General features: G+C 35.2%; 1 protein-coding gene across 1 annotated transcript in view; it reads right to left on the bottom strand.

Moving 5' to 3' along the window:
* Lama2 (laminin subunit alpha 2) overlaps positions 1-21119 on the bottom strand; it is a 586091-nt gene that overhangs the window by 324440 nt on the left and 240532 nt on the right. Inside the window, exons 9-10 of the mRNA XM_050138074.1 lie at positions 14385-14484; positions 10446-10606 (exon numbers count right to left, since the gene is read on the bottom strand). Of these exons, the coding sequence (XP_049994031.1) occupies positions 10446-10606; positions 14385-14484 (261 nt within the window). The remainder of the gene's footprint in view (positions 1-10445; positions 10607-14384; positions 14485-21119) is intronic.

Here is a 21119-nt window from a genome sequence, read left to right as displayed (position 1 = left end):
TGTGAAAGGCCCCTGTAGACTCAAGCACTTAACTCTTGCTTTCCAGAGGACTGGACTATTCTAGAAGCTTGTTGAATCTTCAGGAGCTGGAGCCTTGTTAGAAAAAGTGCATTACTGCCCTTAGACCCTGGTGTTTTCACCATCTAGCCCACTTCCTGTTCATTCTCTTTTCCCTGTTGCAGCTACCTCATCTCCGGTTACATCTATACCATGAAGGACTGTATCTCCTCCAACTGCTGAAACAGTTAAGTCATAGTAAACACTCTCTCCATCAAGTTGCTTCTTATTGGCTAGTTGGTCATGGTAACAGGAAAACTAACTAATACTGCTCCTGACAGGGTCTTTTGAATTTGGCAAAACAAAAAGGTCACAATCTGAGCCACTCTGCTGAGTTCACTAGGACTCTACCTTTTAGAGACTTCAATGGGGAAAGCTGCACTTCTTAGGTTCTCCTTCCTTTACCAGATCTCAGGAAAAAGCACCTGTGACAACACACCTAACAGTTGATGTATAGTGTTGTGTTAGAAAATGTTTCTTTAGAATTGCTAGTTTTCAGTGATTACTGAAGAACACAATGGTGTAATGAATGCACTTCGTGTCATAGTCATATCATTTAGATGCAGAAGTAATTCTGGGACTTTTATGTGTGCTTGAACAATGCCAAATGACCCTCAACTTAGACAGTGCATGCTACAAAATAACCTACATAGTTAGCACTTTTATACTAGCATGATCTTGGAAGCCTGAGATTTACTCTTTCTGTAGGTTTGCGGCATTATGTTTTGGGGTTTTATTCCATCCACAAGTCAGCCTCTTACTGTATCCCCGTTTCATCCAGGAAGATCTTTTTGATTGCTGAGACTTGGAACTTGCATGTTTTGACTTTGCATAAGAGTGTACCTTCTGATCTACAGGAGAGCTCTCTGCACAACATAATTCCCTTTGTTACCCATGTCAAATTGTTAATAAATGCTTTGCACATTATTTCTTTCTGGGACTCATTTATCCAGTCAGAGCTCTGTGTCTCTAGTCCAGGTATGGTAGGAAATAGAAAACTTTTCTCCAGAGGATTGTGGCAAAAACAACTGGAAAATGCACAGATATCTTAGTACACATAGGAAAAAAATCCCTGCTCTGAGACTTGTACAAAGAGCATATGCCGTGGCTGACACCGGATTACCACGACAGTCCCCACGTCCCTGAAGGAAAAATAAGCAGAAAAGTGACAGAATTGATACAAAAGATGAATTCTGTTTTAAGCTATTGTAACATTGTCCTCTGCAGCTGGGAGCCTTTTAAGTGTGGCTACCTACTAAAGGCTATTTACTGAAATAAATAGATAAAAACCATGTTTTTTTTGTTCTTTTCCTACCTATTACATTATAAGATTGGCAGACCATCCCACTGGTCCCCAAACTGCAGGTGGGAGAATAACACATCCCAAACTTCTAACATTGAGAGCTATTTTCATTATGATATTTCCCCTTCTTTTTGTTCTGTTACTTCTTTGTACTGATTGCCTTTTAAAGAGTTACCAGTATAATTTGATGTTTCAAAAATATTAAATGTCTCTTAATTTTATCTAAGTAATCAGAGTCTACTCCATTAAATCTCTCATCACTTCTGGAGGGCACCTTTTGTCAGTTTATTTTGATATTTTAAGTGTTTAGAGTCCATTAGTGATTTGCAAATTTACATATTTAATGATAAGTGTCTGCACTGAAGCCAATGAAATGGTACAATACCAGGTTTCTCGCTTTTATTCTGGAAATAACTATTCCTAGTAAACATTCACTGGTCATTTCTTGATTGTTCTAACTGCATAAACTAACTTTTAAATATGAACCAATCATAGCCTATGGATTTCTCATAGTAAATATTCCATGTAATAGATAGCACCTTCTTCCATGATGTGATATTAAAAGTGTCACTTTCCTTGAGACCAGCGTTTTCAACGTATTCAAACTATTTTTCATTACCATGGCACTCAAGGGGCATGACTGGTCATATTATCATCATAATCTTAACTAAGAACCCTTAAAGCTGCAGATGAACTGTATGTATAGGTTTACTGTAGGAACACACTTATCTCACACATAAAATTAATGTTTTTTTTTTCCCCTCCTGAAATAACACCCATCTCCTCAGGAAGGCATGCTCGCTTTACTCTCATAGTTCTATTGACTACACACAGCAAAAATGCCTAATTAAAAGATATTGTAGTCTATCCTACAAAAGACTCTAAGTGTCTGTCCTTTCTTTCTTTACAACTATTTTTTGCCACAAAAAAACCCTAAATTTGCAAAGCCTTTCTATGTAGCTATTTTTTCCCTTCAAGTCAGATGCTGTTGGGTTGACATCAATTTTCTTTTCATGATGGCTTCCTCAGTACAGCCTCTCTCTGGAGAAATAGAGTCACAATAGCTTTTCCATTTCTGGACTCATGAAGCTGCCACCTTATAAATTAGGTACAACTTCCACAGCGTGTGTTTAACTGATCGTTAGTCAACTGGGAATTCCATTGACACAGTTCCTGAGAACATTTACAGTGATATTTAAGTTATTTTTTTTATTTTAATGATAATTGCTTCAGAAATTTTGGAATCACGCTAAGTTTTTGAGGCCTGTGTAGTCAATTGTATGTTTTTCTTCCATAATTATTTTAATGTGTCTTAGTATTGAAATAAGTTAACACATAGAAGGATAAATACTTAATTAGCAGTGTTTGTTGAGTGCATATTCTTTAGATAATAATTGGTTTAGGGAAAGGTGAAAAGAAATGAGAGTGTTTCACTTCTCACAAACTAAGTTTTATTCAATGTTGTTTAAAAGGAATACCCATTTACTAGTTTACATGGTCAAAACTGTTTTTTACCCAGTAACTATTCAAATAAGATCTCAGTGCAAAACAGGACTTTGTTCTAAATGCACCAAGAATAAGTGGGGCTTTATAAACAGAACACAAGAGGGTGAAGCCAGAGAAAGCTACCAACAGGGAATATTAAAAATGGGAACAATTCTTGTTAAAACTCCCCCAGCAACTTGCTTGCAGAAGGCAAGGCAGTTTGCTCTAATGGGAAAGACGAGGGACTCACGAGAGGCTTATTTATGAGGGTTCTTATTAGACACTCTTAGACTTGAGGATGAAGCCCAAAGGAAAGTTTTAGACAGAAAGAGAGGTAAGAGGAGTCTATATAATATTGTGTAAGTAAAGAATCTTTCTCACTCATGTGTGTATGTCTGCATATGTTTGTGTGCGTGTGTGTGTGTGAGAGAGAGATTTATGTTACTGTTATGTTTTCTCTATGAAATTTTGATTAAAGATCAAATTATTTGTAACAAAATTCTTCGCAGAAATGTTATGACTTTAGTTTTATAAACTAATGGGATAACTATTCCTGAACACAAATAACGAAGATGGCAATTCAGAATGTACAAAACATGAAAATATCACAAAAGAACCAATAAGTGGACTCTTCTCAATACTTGTGAAAAATCAAAGCAACAATCAACCAAAAATAACCTTACTTGGATCTACAATTCTGTACAGAGGATCTGTTTTCTAGACACACCTAATAAGATTTAGATAAGAAATACTCAGTATCATTGCTGTATATATAATTATGCAGTGTTAAATGGGACAAATAATGGACTGCCAAAGTTCATAATGTTTCAATTCTTCTCTTCTTTGTGTTACTTTCTTTTTGAGTGACAATGAAGACATTTCATAGGTTTCATCTCATCACCAGAGGTAAGACAGACACAAATAGGATTCAAATGCAGAAAATATTTAAAGGGAAATTACAAAATGATTGTCACAGGAGAATGCTTCCTAATGGGAGATTCAAAAGAGCTTTGAAGTAAAAGTGGAAATTAAGCCGAGACTAAAATCATCAGACAAAATAAACAAGAGGAGAGATGAAGTTTCCCAAGCAGCTTGAAAGAACTTAGAAAACTACACTCACTGAAAGCCTGAGGACTGAGGATTTAATCATATCTAGAAATGGTAGCAGATGTTCACAATCAATCCAGACAGGAACACTGAGGCCCAATGGTCTTGTGGACTACTAAGGTCTTAACAGAAAATGCAATAAATAAAAAACAAAACAAAATGAAGCACCGACTCTAATTTATCATCTTATACTAAGACTCTGGTAAAAATAAAGCCATGTGTTCCTTCTGGAATCAAGGTCAGACTAGAGTATCTGTCACATTCTACATTCCAACTCATTTGAAATAAAGAGCACAACACCAAACTACAAAAGGGGCAACTTCTAGTATGTGGTACCAGGATATGTGCAATGACCAAGAGGTAGGTAGCTGTTACTTTTAGAAGACTTGTCACCATGATTTGCAAAAGGTAAGACTTTTCAAGATGTATGGAAAAGGCATAGCAATTTGGAAACATTTTGGCTAATTTTCCTGTTCAGAAACATAAGGCCCATATTTATTAATATTATTCTCCATAGAAGTCTAGAAGAGAAAACCTGTGTGAAAAAAGTAGCAGTGTAGTTGATTTTTTGCAAGTGTTACAAACTTTTTAAACCCTGTTAAATATGAAAATTCCTTTTTATCACCAGTTATCTATATTTTAAATTAGAAATTATTTTAGAGAATCAGAAAGGGGCATTCTGTATAATATCACTTACCTACCACCTAGTAATCAGACAGGACTGATATTGTACACGTTTACTTTACCTATATGTTTATTACTAGACACAGCGGTCTGTCATTTAATTTCAGCTCTAACTTTGTATTTTTTCTCTAGTCAACTATCATTCTAAATTTAATTTTTTTACATGTGTGTTCATCCACAAAATTTACAATTATTAAATGTTTTCAAATTGACATGAATGCAAATTTTATGGCAACCCTTTTTTAACTGAAGTTTCTGGAACTTATGAGTCCTTATGCAAGTAGATTTACTGTGCTCACTTTAGTTGTTTCTTTTTATTAGATTTAGTGAAGATTTAGTTACTTTTTGTGTCTCTGAGGAATTGGTTACAGAAGAGCTAGTGTCCCCAAATCACTGATACTCAGATTTTTAGATAAAATCTTGCTTCAACTTTCTGACCCTTGTGTATCTTTCTGCTCAGCTAAACCCTCCCCAGATTAATTCCAAACCCGACTACAATGTACATGACATGTCAATCATTGTTACCTGAACTTATGGGGTTAAACAGAAAAGTGTACATGTGTTCCATATATACAATTGCTTTTCAAACTTTTTTTTTCTGTTCCCTGTTTTCTTGATGGTATTTGGGATCAAATCTAGGGGTTTTGTGCATCTCAAGCAAGTATTATAGCAGTAGCTATCTAGCCCTAGTTGTTCATCCCATGATGAGGTGAACATACAGAGGTTACATACACAGACAAGGAAAGGGAGGTTACCATAATTCATTTTGGGAATTTTTTTCTTATAATTATTTTTCTTAGTTTCATTATACCACCTATTTATGTATAAAACATCTTTTATGCACATTTAAAAAATGCATTGTTCAACTTGTTTGTGATAAATGTTTAGTCCTGACATTTCTAGAGCACAGGAGACAGTCATCTCGAGGATGTCAGTGGTACTAACCCATCCTAATAACAATGACAAACATTCATTTCCATTTCCCCAGATTATCTGTGCTGTTTGGTAGTATCAGGTAGATCCACATTTTAAATTTCATTTTACATTTCTGACTATTTTTGTCACTTTATTTGTTTTTTTGAGAGCTCTCTCCGTATTTTGATCACATTCATTTCCCCCTTTACCTCCACTCTTCCCTTTCCCTGCCCACCAACTTTTGTGTCATGTTGTTTAAACTCCTGTCCAGTTTGTGTTGTCTGTATGCTCTTGGATGTCTGCCTTCCACCTGACTGTACTACCTAACAGGGGCCACATGCTTAAAGAAAACTGATTCTCTCTGAAAGAAAGACTTGTTTAAAGACAATTATTTTTTCACTACATGAATATACATGCTTACATACGTACTTTATACTGAAATAAAACTTATCATTTTTAGCCGGGTGGTAGTGGCACCTGCCTTTAATCCCAGCACTCGGGAGGCAGAGGCAGGCGGATCTCTGTGAGTTTGAGGCCAGCCTGGTCTACAAGAGCTAGTTCCAGGACAGGAACCAAAAAGCTACAGAGAAACCCTGTCTCGAAAAAATAAAAAAAAAAAAAACATCATTTTATTGTAAGTATCCAATAACATTTTTCTTCTCATAAAGATTTTGATCTGTATTGTGTTATAGGAACTCCTTCAGACTATAGCCTTTAAGATACCTGTCTATTTTGTCTATGGTCTCATGTACTATAAGTCCAGAAGAAAAACATGTATGGCTCTCTTTGCTGCTGGATTTGGTTCCAGTTCTGAGCTCACACAGAGGACTGTGGATTGCAATCCTTATCATGAGTTTATTCCCAAATAAATAAACCTTTCTTATATTTCATTCTGGACTATTGTGGATCTCTTTGGTGTGCCAAAAATTGTGGCCTAATGTGAGACATGAATCACAATCCTGAGATTAAGAGTCTCATGCTCTACTAACTGAGTTCTCATTTTAAAAATGTAATGTATAATTAAGAAATACAGATTAATAGATAGTCATCTATAATAGCCAAACTGTAGTCTTGTTAGTTAGGTTTTCTAGATGTATAGATATATTTCAGATGGACAGCTATTCTTCAAACCTTTCAAAGACCTATAGAGTATGGCACTTAAAATATTTTAAGAACTTAGATTTTTCTCAACAGAGAGACATATCTACTTCTGGTAGCACCAATTATTTCAGAGAGGGTGATGGACATTGAAGAAACTCATTTGTTTTCAATGTGACAACATAATTTGGGCAAGAAATTGCTATTGCTTGGACTGCTTGATGGTATGCCATATGAACCGAACAGACAGGACTTAGAGAAAAATTACTTCTGAATGTGCCAAAAGATGGTGAAATAGTCCTTTGGGGTGCTTGCTTCATAAAAAAAGATTGTCAGACATTCTGCAGGACACAGAAGAAAGTGACTGACCAACTGCCACTAGAGGCAAAAGAGTCCTTCAAATTTCCTGCTTCATGGAAAAGTCTGCCATATACTATGGGCCTGTAGGCTGAAGATTGATGCCTCAACATTATAGAAGAACTTCAGGTGACTGTCTAGAAAGCAAGATGTCTCTGTCAATTCTAGAGTTTTGATAGTTGCTTACAATGTACTTTCTGTTTACTTAGGCAATATTATATTCTGGGATCTTCAAAGAGTTGAAGACAGATAGTTATAGTTTTCCTTCATTATGATAAAAGATAAATTAGATATGAAACTTTATAATCACAAAGATAGATGATAGAGTATTTCCCTTAATTTGCCACGTGTAAATAGACTAAATATTGTAACTATAACTCTTGCTTGATGACTGCTTTGTTATATGTAATTTTACTATGTTAAAGTTAAAACCTTCCCTTTTAATTATACATAAAATGGAAGATGATATGGAATGTCCTTCTGTATATATGTTGCTTTATTGGTAAAGTCAGGCATGAAATCAGAATAGAGATAAATATATAGAGAGAAAGGAGGCAGGGTCAAAGAGATGTCATACAACTGCCAAAGGGGAAGGATGCCACTGGAAACGTTCCAGTAAGCCACAGCCTTGTGAATACACACAGATTAATAGAAATGGGTTAATTTAAGATGTAATAGCTAACTAGAAATACGCCTAAGTCATCAGCCAGTGCTGTAATTAATGTAGTTTCTGTGTGATTATTTGGGTGTGGGTGGCTGGGAAATGAAAAAGCAGCCTCTGTTTACAATATTATTTTTCAAACAGTTGGCACAACTATTTCAAATCATACTTTTTTTAAAAAGAAGATACCTCATTCCTTTCTGCACTAGTGGGTGTTCCTTTCAGTATTTAATTGTATGCATGCTGTTTTAAATATTTAGCTATTTATCATTCTTATAAATGAAAGGTGATAGGCAATTCATCACAATGCATTGTCTGTACATTGTTACATAGTTCATTATAAAATACCATGATATAATTATTTTGTGACATAATTTTTGGTGTAAATAACTCATTCATTTTGTTTGTATACTTTTTATATTTTTACAGTTGTGCTTGCATCTTATGAAATTTGCTTTCTGCAATTTTTTATCATAAGATTTATTAAATGCTAATGCTTTCTATTTAAAATATCTCACTTTTGAATGACTTAATTTTAATGATGCTATTTGGTTAATTTTTATATCTTATTTATGATTTCTTGATGGAGGAAAGTCATTGGTTAATAAAGAAACTGCTTGGCCTGATAGGTTAGAACATAGGTGGGTGGAGTAAACAGAACAGAATGCTGGGAGGAAGAGGATGTGAGGCAATCACCATGCCTCTCCTCTCCAGGGCAGCCGCGATGAAGCTCCTACCCAGGATTTATGTAGGCTAGAATCTTCCTGGTAAGGGCACCTCGTGGTGCTAGACAGATTACTAAATATGAGTTTAGCAAGATATGAGAGTTAGCCAAGAAGAGGCTAGATATAATGGGCCAAGCAATGTTTAAATGAATACAATTTGTGAGTTGATATTTTGGGGGCTAGGCTAGCCGTGTGGGAGCCGGGCGGGACAAAAAGCAAGCCTGCCCACTTTTCTATAATTTTTTTAATTACTGCTTATTGTAGCATTTCAGTGTTGTCTTTAGAGCATCAAGTGTCTTTGTGGTGGCATTTTTCTCATTAGAATTACAGTCTCTCTTCTTATGAATTGGTATTTAGCCAGCTTCAGGAACTTTCCCTGTGAGCACAGCTAATCACCAGAGCTGTCTCCACCTTCTTGGTTCTATCTCCCAAAGAAGCCAATGAAGTGAACCTTGCCCCTCTCCTTTCTCAATCCTTCCTTAAACATAGCAGATGTCCAACCTTTCTTCAAAAGTGTGTATCTAAAAGTGCATCCTTTCTCTTGCTTGAATTCCTGTATTCTACAGACTCATGAAGTTCCTCTGCCACCTTAAGCTTAACTCTACGTGTCCTGCACTGGAGTAAGTAACAAACATGAGAGATGCCTGCAGCACTTTGGAAAAAAAACAAACAAAAAACAAAAACAAAACAAAAAAAAAAAAAACAAGAGCTTTCTCAATGCATAAGGGAGGAGAAAAACTGAGGCTGTAGGATTGCCCCAGCAGCATTCAGCAGGGGATGGAGTGGGGGTGGGGTCAGAGGCAGGTGGTTCCTGAAGCAAGCTGCCACTCAATCACTGCTGTCCAGTACTGGTCTTGGAGAGAGTTTTCCTTATAGATAATACTGGAATGAAGTGCACTAAATCTAGAAAATTTATTATATTCAAGGCAAGAAAGCTTTCACAATGGCTTTCTGTTCACTGTGTGCAGTAAGTGGCCCAACCTCAAGATAAATAGTCTTAAATAGTCTCTAAATGCTTCAATAGTCTCTAAAATAATACATGCCTATTATGTAAACAAATGTATGTAGTTTTATTATTGTTATTGTATATAGTAAACGTACATAAATTATACAAATAATATACCATATAACATTTTTTATAAATGCTTTTTCTAATATGTATTGATATTAAAGTATTTTATTATGACATAATATTTATGCATATATACAAAATACACACCAACTATTATATATTCCTAGATAAGCATAATAAATTAGTAAAGGAAAGAAAAGGCTATTAAAATCTTAATTTAACTGTCTTGCTTTGTAATTCTCCATAAAAGATATCAAAATTACTTTCATGTTGGTAATAATAGGGCATGCCATCATTTTAACAGATTGCTCATGCACTCAGTTAATACAATGAGTAGCATGGAACAGACTTCTGTAGCTGAAGTAAATCAGTCTCATCTTCTCATACTTGCACACGCCTCTGTTTCCTATGTGTGTGAATGCTACCAGTGTAATATGTCCTTTAGTGTTAACATGACGAGCTATTGGCTGACTATGTACAAAAATAAAATGTCCTTTCTTAAAGTAACCATGGGAGAACACATTGAATCTTTAACCAACTCAACGATGCCTTCTTACACTTTGGCAATTAGATGGAAGAATTCAAATATGGTGAGAATTGTAAGACCTATCTCCACTCAGACTTCAGGGGATTATTTATTTATTTTTTTGAAATCTTTGACAGAATTCTTTTCAGAAGTAGCTGCAAAAGTATATACATACAAATTTGAAACAGCTACCTTTTCAAGTGGTACACACATTTTTGTGCAATGGGAAAACGTGATTTGTTATAACGTGACATAGACCACTAAGGGGGGGCCTATGTATTTGGAGGATTTATATAAATGAAGGGGTGGCAGTGATCCTGGTTAGCATTTAATGATACTTAAAAGATATGCACAGGAGAAGCTTTACATGCCTAATGGCGGCAGGCATAACAGAGAAGCCAAGGGATGCTGTCCTCTGTCTCGACATTGGGACACAGCTAGATTAAACTACGCACCTTACAGCTACAGGGTCCGACACAAGGGTCCGCGTTTGTGCTCCCTAAGCCACTGCAGTTGCAAGGTTGGCAGTCTGGATAGCCAGTGTATCCCCTCACACATCGATCACAGCTCACGCCTCCAAAGCCAGGCTTGCAGTGACAAGATCCAGGTCCTAAACCTGCAGAAGAAGCATTGCATATCAGCACTTTTGAAGGAAACACACAATTTAATTTTTGAGGTTGGAATTATAGTAACTCTTAAGTTGAATTCTGATCACAAAATTAGTTTTTAAATTTTTACTATTTAAAAATTTAAAGCAACTTTGAATTTAAATATATTGGGTCCCTATTCTTCCCTTCCCCTAAGTTCCTCCAAATTCTCTTCCCTTCCCTACTCATTCAATTTTAAGTACTTTCTCAACAAACAAAAACCTAATACAACAGTAAAACCTAGGAAACAAAATACAGCAACACCCAAAAAAAGAGAACACACACACACAGACACACACACACACACACACCAAACTGTAACCAAATAAAAGTACACACAAATACTGTGTAGTTCATTATGTTTGTCAGCTACTCCTGTGCATAAGGCCTGTACTGCTGTGGTTAATGTCCCCAGTGTCACTCTCTTGAAGAAAACTGATTTTCCCTCTTTTAGCAAGTATACGTGACAGTTCGGTTGTTAGCTTTTACCCTAGTGGCTAGGTTTTCATTCCTTCATTCATTAATTGATTTTTATATATAACACAATAAAATAAAATACACAAGATAAGACAAAAACTATCACATCAAAGTTGGACAAGACAAATGAACAAAAGGAAAAGAACTCCAGGCGAAGGCACAAGAATCAGAAGCACATCTTTTCTCACAGCCAGGAATTTCATAAAAACACTATAAACTGAAAGCCATTATACACACTAAGGATCTGGTGCTGACCTGTACAGGTCCTGAACATTCTCCTCCAGGCTCTGTGAATTCATATTGAGCTCTGCTCATGTTGGTTATATGGTCTTATTTTTCTGATCATCAGTAAATATATAACTAAAAGATCTGGAGTCTAAGTAATAACCTCAGAGGAACTGGAGAGATGGTTCAGCCATTAAGAACACTGTTGCTCTTACAGAGGAACCAGGTTTGGTTCTAAGCACAATATGGTGACTGAAAATCATCTGTATCTCCAGCTCTGGGGATCCAACAAGCTCTTCTGGCTTCTGCCAGTACCAAGCATTCATATAGTGCACATACTTGCATGCAAGCAAAACACATAAAATAAATAGATCTAAAAGTATTAAAAAATAAGGCATAAAAGTTGGAGATATGGTTTGGTAAATGGAGCATGCAAGCACAAGGATATGGGTTTCGGTTCCTAGAACCCACATGGAAGTTGAGTGGGTCAGTGTACATCTGCAAAGCCAGCCTGGAAAGTAGGATTAGGCCTTGCAGAAGTAGGCAGATCACTGGAGATGGATGGCCAGTCTGTGTAATCAATGAATAATCTCTGGGTTTGGAGAGAGACCTAGTCTTGAAAGACAAAGTAGACAGCTGTGAAGGAAGACAACCTATGTTAACTTTTAACTTCACACATAAATGCCTGAAAACCATACCCATGTACCTACCTACACTCATGTATCCACACACACACACACCAAGGGGTGCTTTCCATAAAGTTTAAAGCTTGTGACACAATACTGGAAAGAATAAGCTGTGTCTTGAGTATATCTGGTAGCACATAATCAAGCCTGCCCTGATCACCATAACAGATGGGGACGTCCTTTGGAATAAAGATGGATCACTTAAGAGTTAACAGTGGTACTTGTGCTTATGCCCACAGTGATGCTAAAGAAAAGGCTGAATGGGGGTGGAATTGGAGTCGTGGTGTGAGTGTGATAAACATACAGTGTATAAAATTCTCAGTAAATTAATATTTCTTTTTAACTTTCAAAAAGAAGGCATCCATAGGAACAGATTTCAGACATGGGGGAGGGATATGAAGTTGTTATAATTTCCCTGTTCTTTGACAGAGAAACGTTACAGATAATACAGCCAAAAGAACACCTTCAGTCTGTAAAGTGAAGACTGCTGTCTGTTGTCCATGCCTTTGGTGATGAAGATAGGAAACATGTTTGAATGAATGAATGCGAGAAACAAGCCTTCAAAATAAGAGCCGATCAATGAAATATGATTTTCATCAGACCATAACAAAGGGTAATGAAATGCAAGAATACATCATAATAAGATGTCATGTCACTGAACAAAATGAATATTAAACACGAATAAGTCAAGCATACACTCTATTACTATCAAGAGTATGTTTGCATAATGTGCATAGGAGTTGTGAAATATGACTGGAAACAGCAAACACAAAGAACATATGTATATATGTCGGGAAAGGAGGGAGAAAAGTAAAATTCCTGGATAGATACTAATTAGAGCCATGAAATATGGAAGATGTAATACCATAAGCATTTAGTTTACATTGATAAAGAATTAATAAAGTAATTTTGTTAGACTTTTGCTTCAAAACAATACTGATTATAGGAGTTGGAGAGATGGATTGGTGGTTAGGAGCATGTGCTGCTCTTCCCGAGGAGCCTGGTTCAATAGCCATCACCCATATGGAGACTCAAATGTCAACACCTTCAGTTCCCTTTGAGTATCCAGTAAAGGTAAAATATTAAATAAAAAAGGAGGGGCAATATTAAAGTTTTTCTTTATAAAATTTCATTTTTGTGCTTCTAAGCTACCACTATATGATACATTTATTTTTTTCTAATTTTTCTATTTCTTTTCCTTTTTTTTTCTTTGAAACTGGGTTTTTCTGTAGCTTTGGAGCCTGTCCTGGAACTAATTCTTGTATACCAAGCTGGTTTTGAACTTACAGAGATCTGCCTGCTTCTTTCTGCCTCCTGATTACTGGAATTAAAGGTATGTGCCATGACTGCCTGGCTAATTTTTCTATTTCTAATAGAATTTTGAATAATGCACTAATTTTGATTGGTGACTTAATACTATTGATAATTGTAGTTAACTTGTCATTAAAAACAGAAAAAAATTTATGATGGCAGGATTTAATTTCAAAGGTGTTAGGGCAGAAATACACAGTCTTCATTACTTGCTACTTTAAAGATGCTGCTCAAATTACCCAGAGCAAATATACTGAAATTAGCTCCCACATATGAATTTTACCATTTGCCATTTGATTGCTTGATGTTTAGAGTTTATTGTGAAATGTATTCCTTAGAGCTTTGGGTTTCAACTCATAGTTGAACTGTCTAGTCCTTCCTGCACACTTGGCATCGCAAACGTCTCAGAGTGTGATCTCTCTACTTGCTTCCCAATGCTGTGCACAAATCTCTCAGTGAAACTGCCAAACACCTACACTGGACCCAGTGGAAGTTGCAGAACAGTTTAAGTAATAGGACTTAAAAATACTGTATGTATGATATGTATGCTTTATACATACACACTTTCGCTCTTTATGCTCTCTCTACATTCTTCAGACGTACACACACACACTCACACACATATAACATCATTTTCCACAAGAATACATGTAAATGATAGTGGTCCCATAAGATTATACTGCCTGGTGATATATCATTAGTTTGTATAATGCAGACTAAGACATTTCTACAACTAAACTTTTTAGGATAAATTTCCCAGAATTTATCCCTACAATAAAGTGCCTTGTTACTGTATACATATATCAGAGCAGATGATCTTTTTTCTTCCTTTCTTTTCTTTTCTATTTCTTTCTTTTTGCTTTTCAAACAGTATAGTATAGCACAAAATAAATTATTATGGAGAATAAAAATGGGGTCCTAGAAAGCACACTGTTAGATGTCAGAATCCTGACGGTGTGGACGGAATTCCTGCGAAACTCTCTGAAAAGGATGGTGTTTGACATGCCGCCGTCCTTTCATCAGGGCGGCAGCTCTCTACTGTCCTCACCTCGCCGGGCATATTTCTCATCCTTGACACAGACTTCACTTAAGGAGCCGACCGGATCACAGTGACATGGCTGGCATGGACTCGGATAATTTGGTGACACCTGAAAAATAAGTGAAATGATTTGAATCGAGTGTAATAAAAATGCCAGAATTTTCAACTCAGGAAACAATTCAGGACAGTTTTTTTAAAAAAAAATACATAACCAATTATTTTGATAAAATTATCAGTATTTATTTAGACACAGAATGGAAGGCTTCTAAAACCCATTTTTTCTAAGTAGATATACAAAGTAAAGCATCTGATGCCATCAATCTGTAGATATTTATTACTTAGAGTCAATAATCAATAAAATTTTTCCATGATTTATAATAACTGCATTATTACCATAACACAATGATGATATTTGTTAGGGATACTCATATATATCACATAACTTAACCTGCCTACTTATTCTATGTCTTAATAGGACATGGTTTAAAATCAGCAATGTCAATTTTACTCCCTGTTTACTTTTCAAGAACGTTCACGCTAATCATGTCATAATTATTCAAGTAGAAATTTACATTTACTGCTCAAAGGGGGCACAATTAAAAATTTAAATTAGAAACCTGGCTTTCTAGGAAGCTGTATAACCTGGAAAGAAATTTTCAGATTCTGGTAGTAGAAGAAGTTGAGCTCATATCCCATGGGGGCCTGCCTGTTCAGGCCTCACCCTTCACTTTGACACCAGGACAATATCAATTACTCCAGAGATGTTCTGTAGGGGAAATGAAGAGGGACAGATGGAAGGTGTCTCACAAGATTCCTGGCATAAAGTAAGTGCTTAGGATCACTAGTAGCTTTAACTGTTGACTAATTTAATTAAACAAATCTAAACTGCTCACACTTCTGCTCTCCCTTTTGTTTTTCCAGATGGCCAGGTTGAAAGCGAAAACTCTAAACTAGCTTCCCAGGAACTGAACATGCATGAATATACTTTTCTCCTGTAGACTGCAGCTTTTATAAGTGTCTATAATTAGTTTAATTTTTAAGGGGGAACTTTTTTGTTGATATAAATCATGATGTAAAAATTAGACTTGATTATATATCTAATTAAATATGACTAAAGTTCACTACCATTTAACAACCATCATTTGTTTAAGACATTTTTAATCAAGTCCCCATGGAGCTAGCACTGTACCTAATGCAGACCTGAGCCATGTTCTCTACCTTAAACAAGTTTAGGGGAATAAAAGGTTTGTAAGACACTGATTAAAGAAATGTAATAAAACAGACACACGCGAGAAGCCTCTAGGATCAAATGCCACAACTTATCATGTTCCATTCAAATAGTAATTTTGTTGAAACAGTGGCTTTTAAACTGGAGCTTAAAAAGAAGGAGTTATTTGTGAATAGACTTTAGAGCAGGGCTTTCTACAGGGAATAGCCACCAGACTTTAGAAAAGAAAATCCTCTGTGAAATATTACAAGACATTATAGATACTTTGAATTAACTTTTGACTGTTACAACCTAATTCGTGTTTGCGATGACAAGAAGGAGTAAAACAAAGCCTTCTAGAAAATTATTATGTTTGATACTGATAAGAAAAAGTTGCCTGAGTCAGATCGTTGGTAAGGAAATTCTCTAACCTATGACACTGACAAACAGATGTGTTCTATTTGTGAATTCATTTAGTGCTCTCAAAATAATTCAGATTATTACTAATTAGCTCTTAGTAAATTCTGTTATTTTATGTGTGAAATATACGCATGTAAATCAAATCAAATATATCAATTTAGTAGATAAATCTAGGATCAAATTAAATTCAGTACTACCAAAGGCCTCATGCCTGCTCTGTAAATGCTTCTATTCTAGGCTACCTCTCTAAACATCAGGACATTTTAAGAATATAGTGAAAACAACAATTTTTCAGACACAAAGTTCTTAATTTTGTAACTTTGTAAATGTCTACCCAGATAGTGTTTGTAAAATTTTCACATTTTAAAAAATTCTTTTTTAAATATAAACATTTTTTTGCAATAATTACAAAAGTTGTTTATTTTTTTAACTGTGTCACTTGTAAAAGAAATTAAACCCAGTTATCAGTTATGATTATGATAATGTACCTTGGTCTGACATACCATCAGGTGAAAATGTGAATTTAGGGGAAGTGTGAGAATTAATTACTTGATCACTTTGAGCATAATAAAAAGCAGTCATGAACTATAAAAATTTGATGTTTGAGCTGGGCTGTGGTGGCACACACCTTTAATCCCAGCACTTGGAAAGCTGAGACAGGCGGATCTCTGTGAGTTCAAAACAAAGCCGGTCTACTAAATGAGTTCCAGGACAGCCAAGGCTACACAGGGAAACCCTATCTTGAAAATCAAACAACAACAACAACAACAACAACAACAACAACAACAACAATAATAATAATATAATTTTCAAAACAAAAGCTGATGTTTGGAGAACAGAATGAAAAAATCTACTGGAGAGATGCTGTGGAGGGGTGGATATCTACACCTGTGTATTAACATCTGCTCACAGTTTTAACTGATTGATTCTGCATAAAACAATTATTCACAGGATGCCAAGAAGTTCAGTGGAAAGAACTAAATAGAAAAGAAAGAAACTTGAGTAGAGTTTTCAGTGCTTTGCACCAACTAGACAGGTTTTAAAAGAACTTAGAAATGTAAGTTAAGCACCATGAGCTTCCCATCAGCCGTCTCTCTAGCATCAAATGCTCTCGTCCTCCACTCTATGCTCCAGCAAGTTTACTCTACTTAGGATGCATTCAAAATATTCAAAGGAAGAAAATGGGATCCAGGAGGTTTGTACTTTATCACCACAAACACACTGTAAGAATGTGTGTTTGTAGGCACGAGAAAAACAGAAAAATGTAATCATCATTTATGAAAGAGAAGTCGATAAAAATAGACCCCATGGAGACCCAGGATTGAAATTAACACACAAGGAGGAAATGCATGAACTGTGGATGTGTCTCATAATTAATAGAATGGTGTTTATGAGGGATGCGTGAATAATTTCAACTGAAAAACTTTACAAATATGAGAAAGGCGGGAAAAGAAAAACTCCAGACAGCTGAAAAAACAAAATCTCAAGTTTTCAAGTTCATCTGATGTGTTTAATTTAGATTATGAATAGTGGTGTGGTTAACCCAATGGCATGATGTCAGATAAAGAAACACTATATTGAATCTAAAAAATGGAAAAGAAATAAAAGGTAATAAAGACCTCAGTAACCTGAAGAGAACCATTAAGCCCCTCATCACACAGGTAGTTAGTCTCAGAAAGAAAAAAGAAAACATAGACCAAATAATACAGTTAATAAATAATAGCCCATCAGGTCTCGAGATCTCAGCATTTGGGAGTTGGAGGCAGGAGTATCGTAAGCATCCTCAACTGTAAGTTTAGCCACCACTTGGGCTCAACAAAACAAAATGAGTACCCTAAAATATTCTGAATTTGGATCAAAATCAAAGTCGGTTGCTATGAGAAGCTCAGTGAACCATGCAAGATAAGCAAGGAGGAATCTTGACAACACACCGCTGTGTGCTGACGATGGGGACTCTATTTTGTGTGAACTGACCAGTGGTAAAGTGCAGGGCTGCACAATGTTGTTTCTGTCTCTCTCAACCTCCTCCTACCCTGTATCTTTTCTCTTCCTTCATCTCCTATCACAAAGGAGCATACACAGACGATGCACTTAATCTGATAGGTAGGGCGGTTTTCCAAAATGTAGAACAATTGTTGAGAGAAGCAAACCTAAAAGAGGTATCTAGAAGGCAGTGGCATTGGGACAAGCTCAAGATGCCAGAGCTCTGGAGACTGAACCCCGAGAGAGATGAACTTGACTGGACTGCAAAGTCAGTTTCAGTCTATCCTAAACTATTTGGTGAAACCCTGGCTCAAATTCACACAGTCACATCTTTATACCAGGAAATGAATTAAGAAGGATTACACACAGTGGGAACAAGAAACAAATGTCAGATGTGGTTTCATAAGGACTAATGAAATTCAACAGATGATGGTACCACACCCAGAAAATGCTGTAGGCCTTAAAAGGAATAGGGGATAGTCAACACACAAACACAATTTTTATAGTAAAAGTTTGACTGATTGGAAGAAAATAAAACTACTCTGAAAAATAAGATGCATCAGCATGATCAATGAGGGTTGTCTGTAATTTCAATATTTGCATGTCTGGCTAGGTAATTTCAATGTGATAATAGCTCCATTAAGAGACTCTGTCATACACAAAATAACATAGAAATATGAAACCTATTAGGTTTAGCTATATATCTAATTTAAAAAATTAATATCAAATTTTATTCCAACCAATCATGAAAAGTAAAAAATTAAAAGCTTGGTTATCTCGCTGGGAAATTCTAAATTGTATTAAATGTTTGGAAGAGATCTAATTTCCATTGTACATAATCATTTTTTTTAATCTGAGGAAAAGAAAGCAATTCCTAGTTCTTTGGTTTGAGAGTAGTAACCTATATTGCAAATGACTGACAAAGATATTGTAAAAACGTTAAAGTCCCAAATTCCTTATACAGCAAAACAAAACTCCTTAACTAAATAAAATCATCCCATGCATGAAATTATAATATTTTTAATAAATAAACCATATTTAATACATAACTTCAAAATTGTCTTCATATTCTGCAAATAAATACAGGCTAACCACTTTAACACACAAAGTGAAAATACATATATTTATTTTAATAGATTCAGAAAAGCATTTGACAAAATGCTTCAGCATTTTTTTTATTATAAAAATTCTCAGGTACCTGGGATGAGCAGAAAAGTTGCTGAATCTGATAAAAGGCACCCATAAAAATCCCATAACTTTTACTGTGCTCAATAGTGAATTATTATGTTTATATTTAAAGTGAGAACAAAATAAAACTGTCAGCTCTCACCATCCTATTTAACATCAGCATAAATATTTCAAAGTAAAGAGTGATCCTGACTTTATTTGGAGACAAGATCCATGTGTGCAATTTTAAAGCATACTATAAGAATCCTGGAACAAACAAATGAATTTTTCATAGGTACAGATGACAAACTCAGTATTAATTTTTTCTTAATCATGAAATGAAAGAATTGGAAAAAAATTTTACTTAACCATTTAATTACTATTAGGACACAAAAATACAAACAAAAGGCTCATTTAAACTTAACCAAGCATATGTACTATCTTTATTTCAAAATTACTGTTAAGTTTTGAGAAGTACAAAGAGATATGATATGTTCATAAAATAACTCAATATTAATATGATATTCTTTCTCTCATTCTTATGCATAGATTCTAAGTAAATAGCAAACAATATTATCTTATTTGAGAAAATGATTGTAAAATTTTATGGTAACCACCTAGTGTTTTCTTGACCAGTCTGAAAACATATACATATAGTAACATTATATAGACCACACACACACACACCACCACCACCACCACAAAAATTAGTGAAAAAAGAGGCCATGAATTTTAAAAACCAAAAGGGTGAGTTGGGGAACATGGGAGAGCTTAGAGGAAAGAACAGAAAGTGGGAAATGGTATAATTATAACCTCAAAAAGTAAAAGAAATAATTTTAATTTTTTGTGGAAATGCAAATAAGCTACTGAAAAGAGAGCCTTGTTCCAAAAGCAGTATAAAGTGGGTGAACCCGCATTGCTTGACTTCAAGTGTACTGATATTAGTGAACCTAGAATGTGGGCTGAAAAAACTGAGGCGCATTGTGTGGCAATGTAATATGACTACTTTTGTTTGTTTGTTTTCTGTTTTTTGAGACAAGGTTTCTCTGTATTTTTGGAGCCTGTCCTGGAACTAGCTCTTGTAGACCAGGCTGGCCTCGAACTCACAGAGATCCACCTGCCTCTGCCTCCTGAGTGCTGGGATTAAAGATGTGCGCCACCACTGCCCCAAAATATGATTTCTAAATAATTAAATGTTAGTCTAAATCATTATTTCATGGCAAATACAAAAATTGCTCAAAATATTATTTAAAAATTAAAAATAGAAACTTTCTAAATTGAAAAAGAATAATATCTTTATTTGAGCAAATGTTTCATGATAGAAGATACACAAGTGGCCAATAGGCACTTGAGTTAAAAAATAATATAATGCTATAGTTTCAAGTCATCTGAATGACAAAAAAAATCCAAAAACGTTGTCAACTATAAATATCAGTGGATACATGGAACTCATAAAGATAAAAAATTTTTGGTGAGCATGTAAAATGTCTTGATTATTTCATAACAATATAGAGATTTCTCATAAATTTTAATAGAGACTTGTTTTATGAGATAAATATTTCATTCTGAAGTATATATCCAGAAGATAAGTTAAAAAAAGACTACAATATGACATATGTAGACTTGTTTGTAGGAAATAATCAGAATCTGAATGTCACCTCAATATCCATTGATGGGCGAATGGCTAGAATTACTTTCTATGCTCATGCAAAGGAATATCATTAGTTCTTTTAAATGAGCAGTTATCAGTACACATTCCAAGAATAAATCTTCAAATTTATGATAGGAAAATGAAGATAGAAATGAACGAGCACTGTCCGGTTCTAGTTTTTGTTGCTGTTGTTGTGGAACATTTACTGAAAGGTAAACGTATGAATTTTCTGAGATCAAAAGACACTTTTGCTGCAATGTATTCCAATTTGAGGAAGTCAAAGGAGACTCTTCTGGAGCCGCTCTGACATAGCATA

Source organism: Alexandromys fortis, unplaced genomic scaffold (assembly GCF_014885135.2).
Source record: "Alexandromys fortis isolate MF-2015 unplaced genomic scaffold, M_Fortis_MF-2015_v1.1 scaffold_14, whole genome shotgun sequence".
NCBI classification, from domain to species: Eukaryota; Metazoa; Chordata; class Mammalia; order Rodentia; family Cricetidae; genus Alexandromys; species Alexandromys fortis.
Note: the sequence above shows the minus strand (reverse complement) of the source record. Positions and strands in the feature narration are given on the sequence as shown.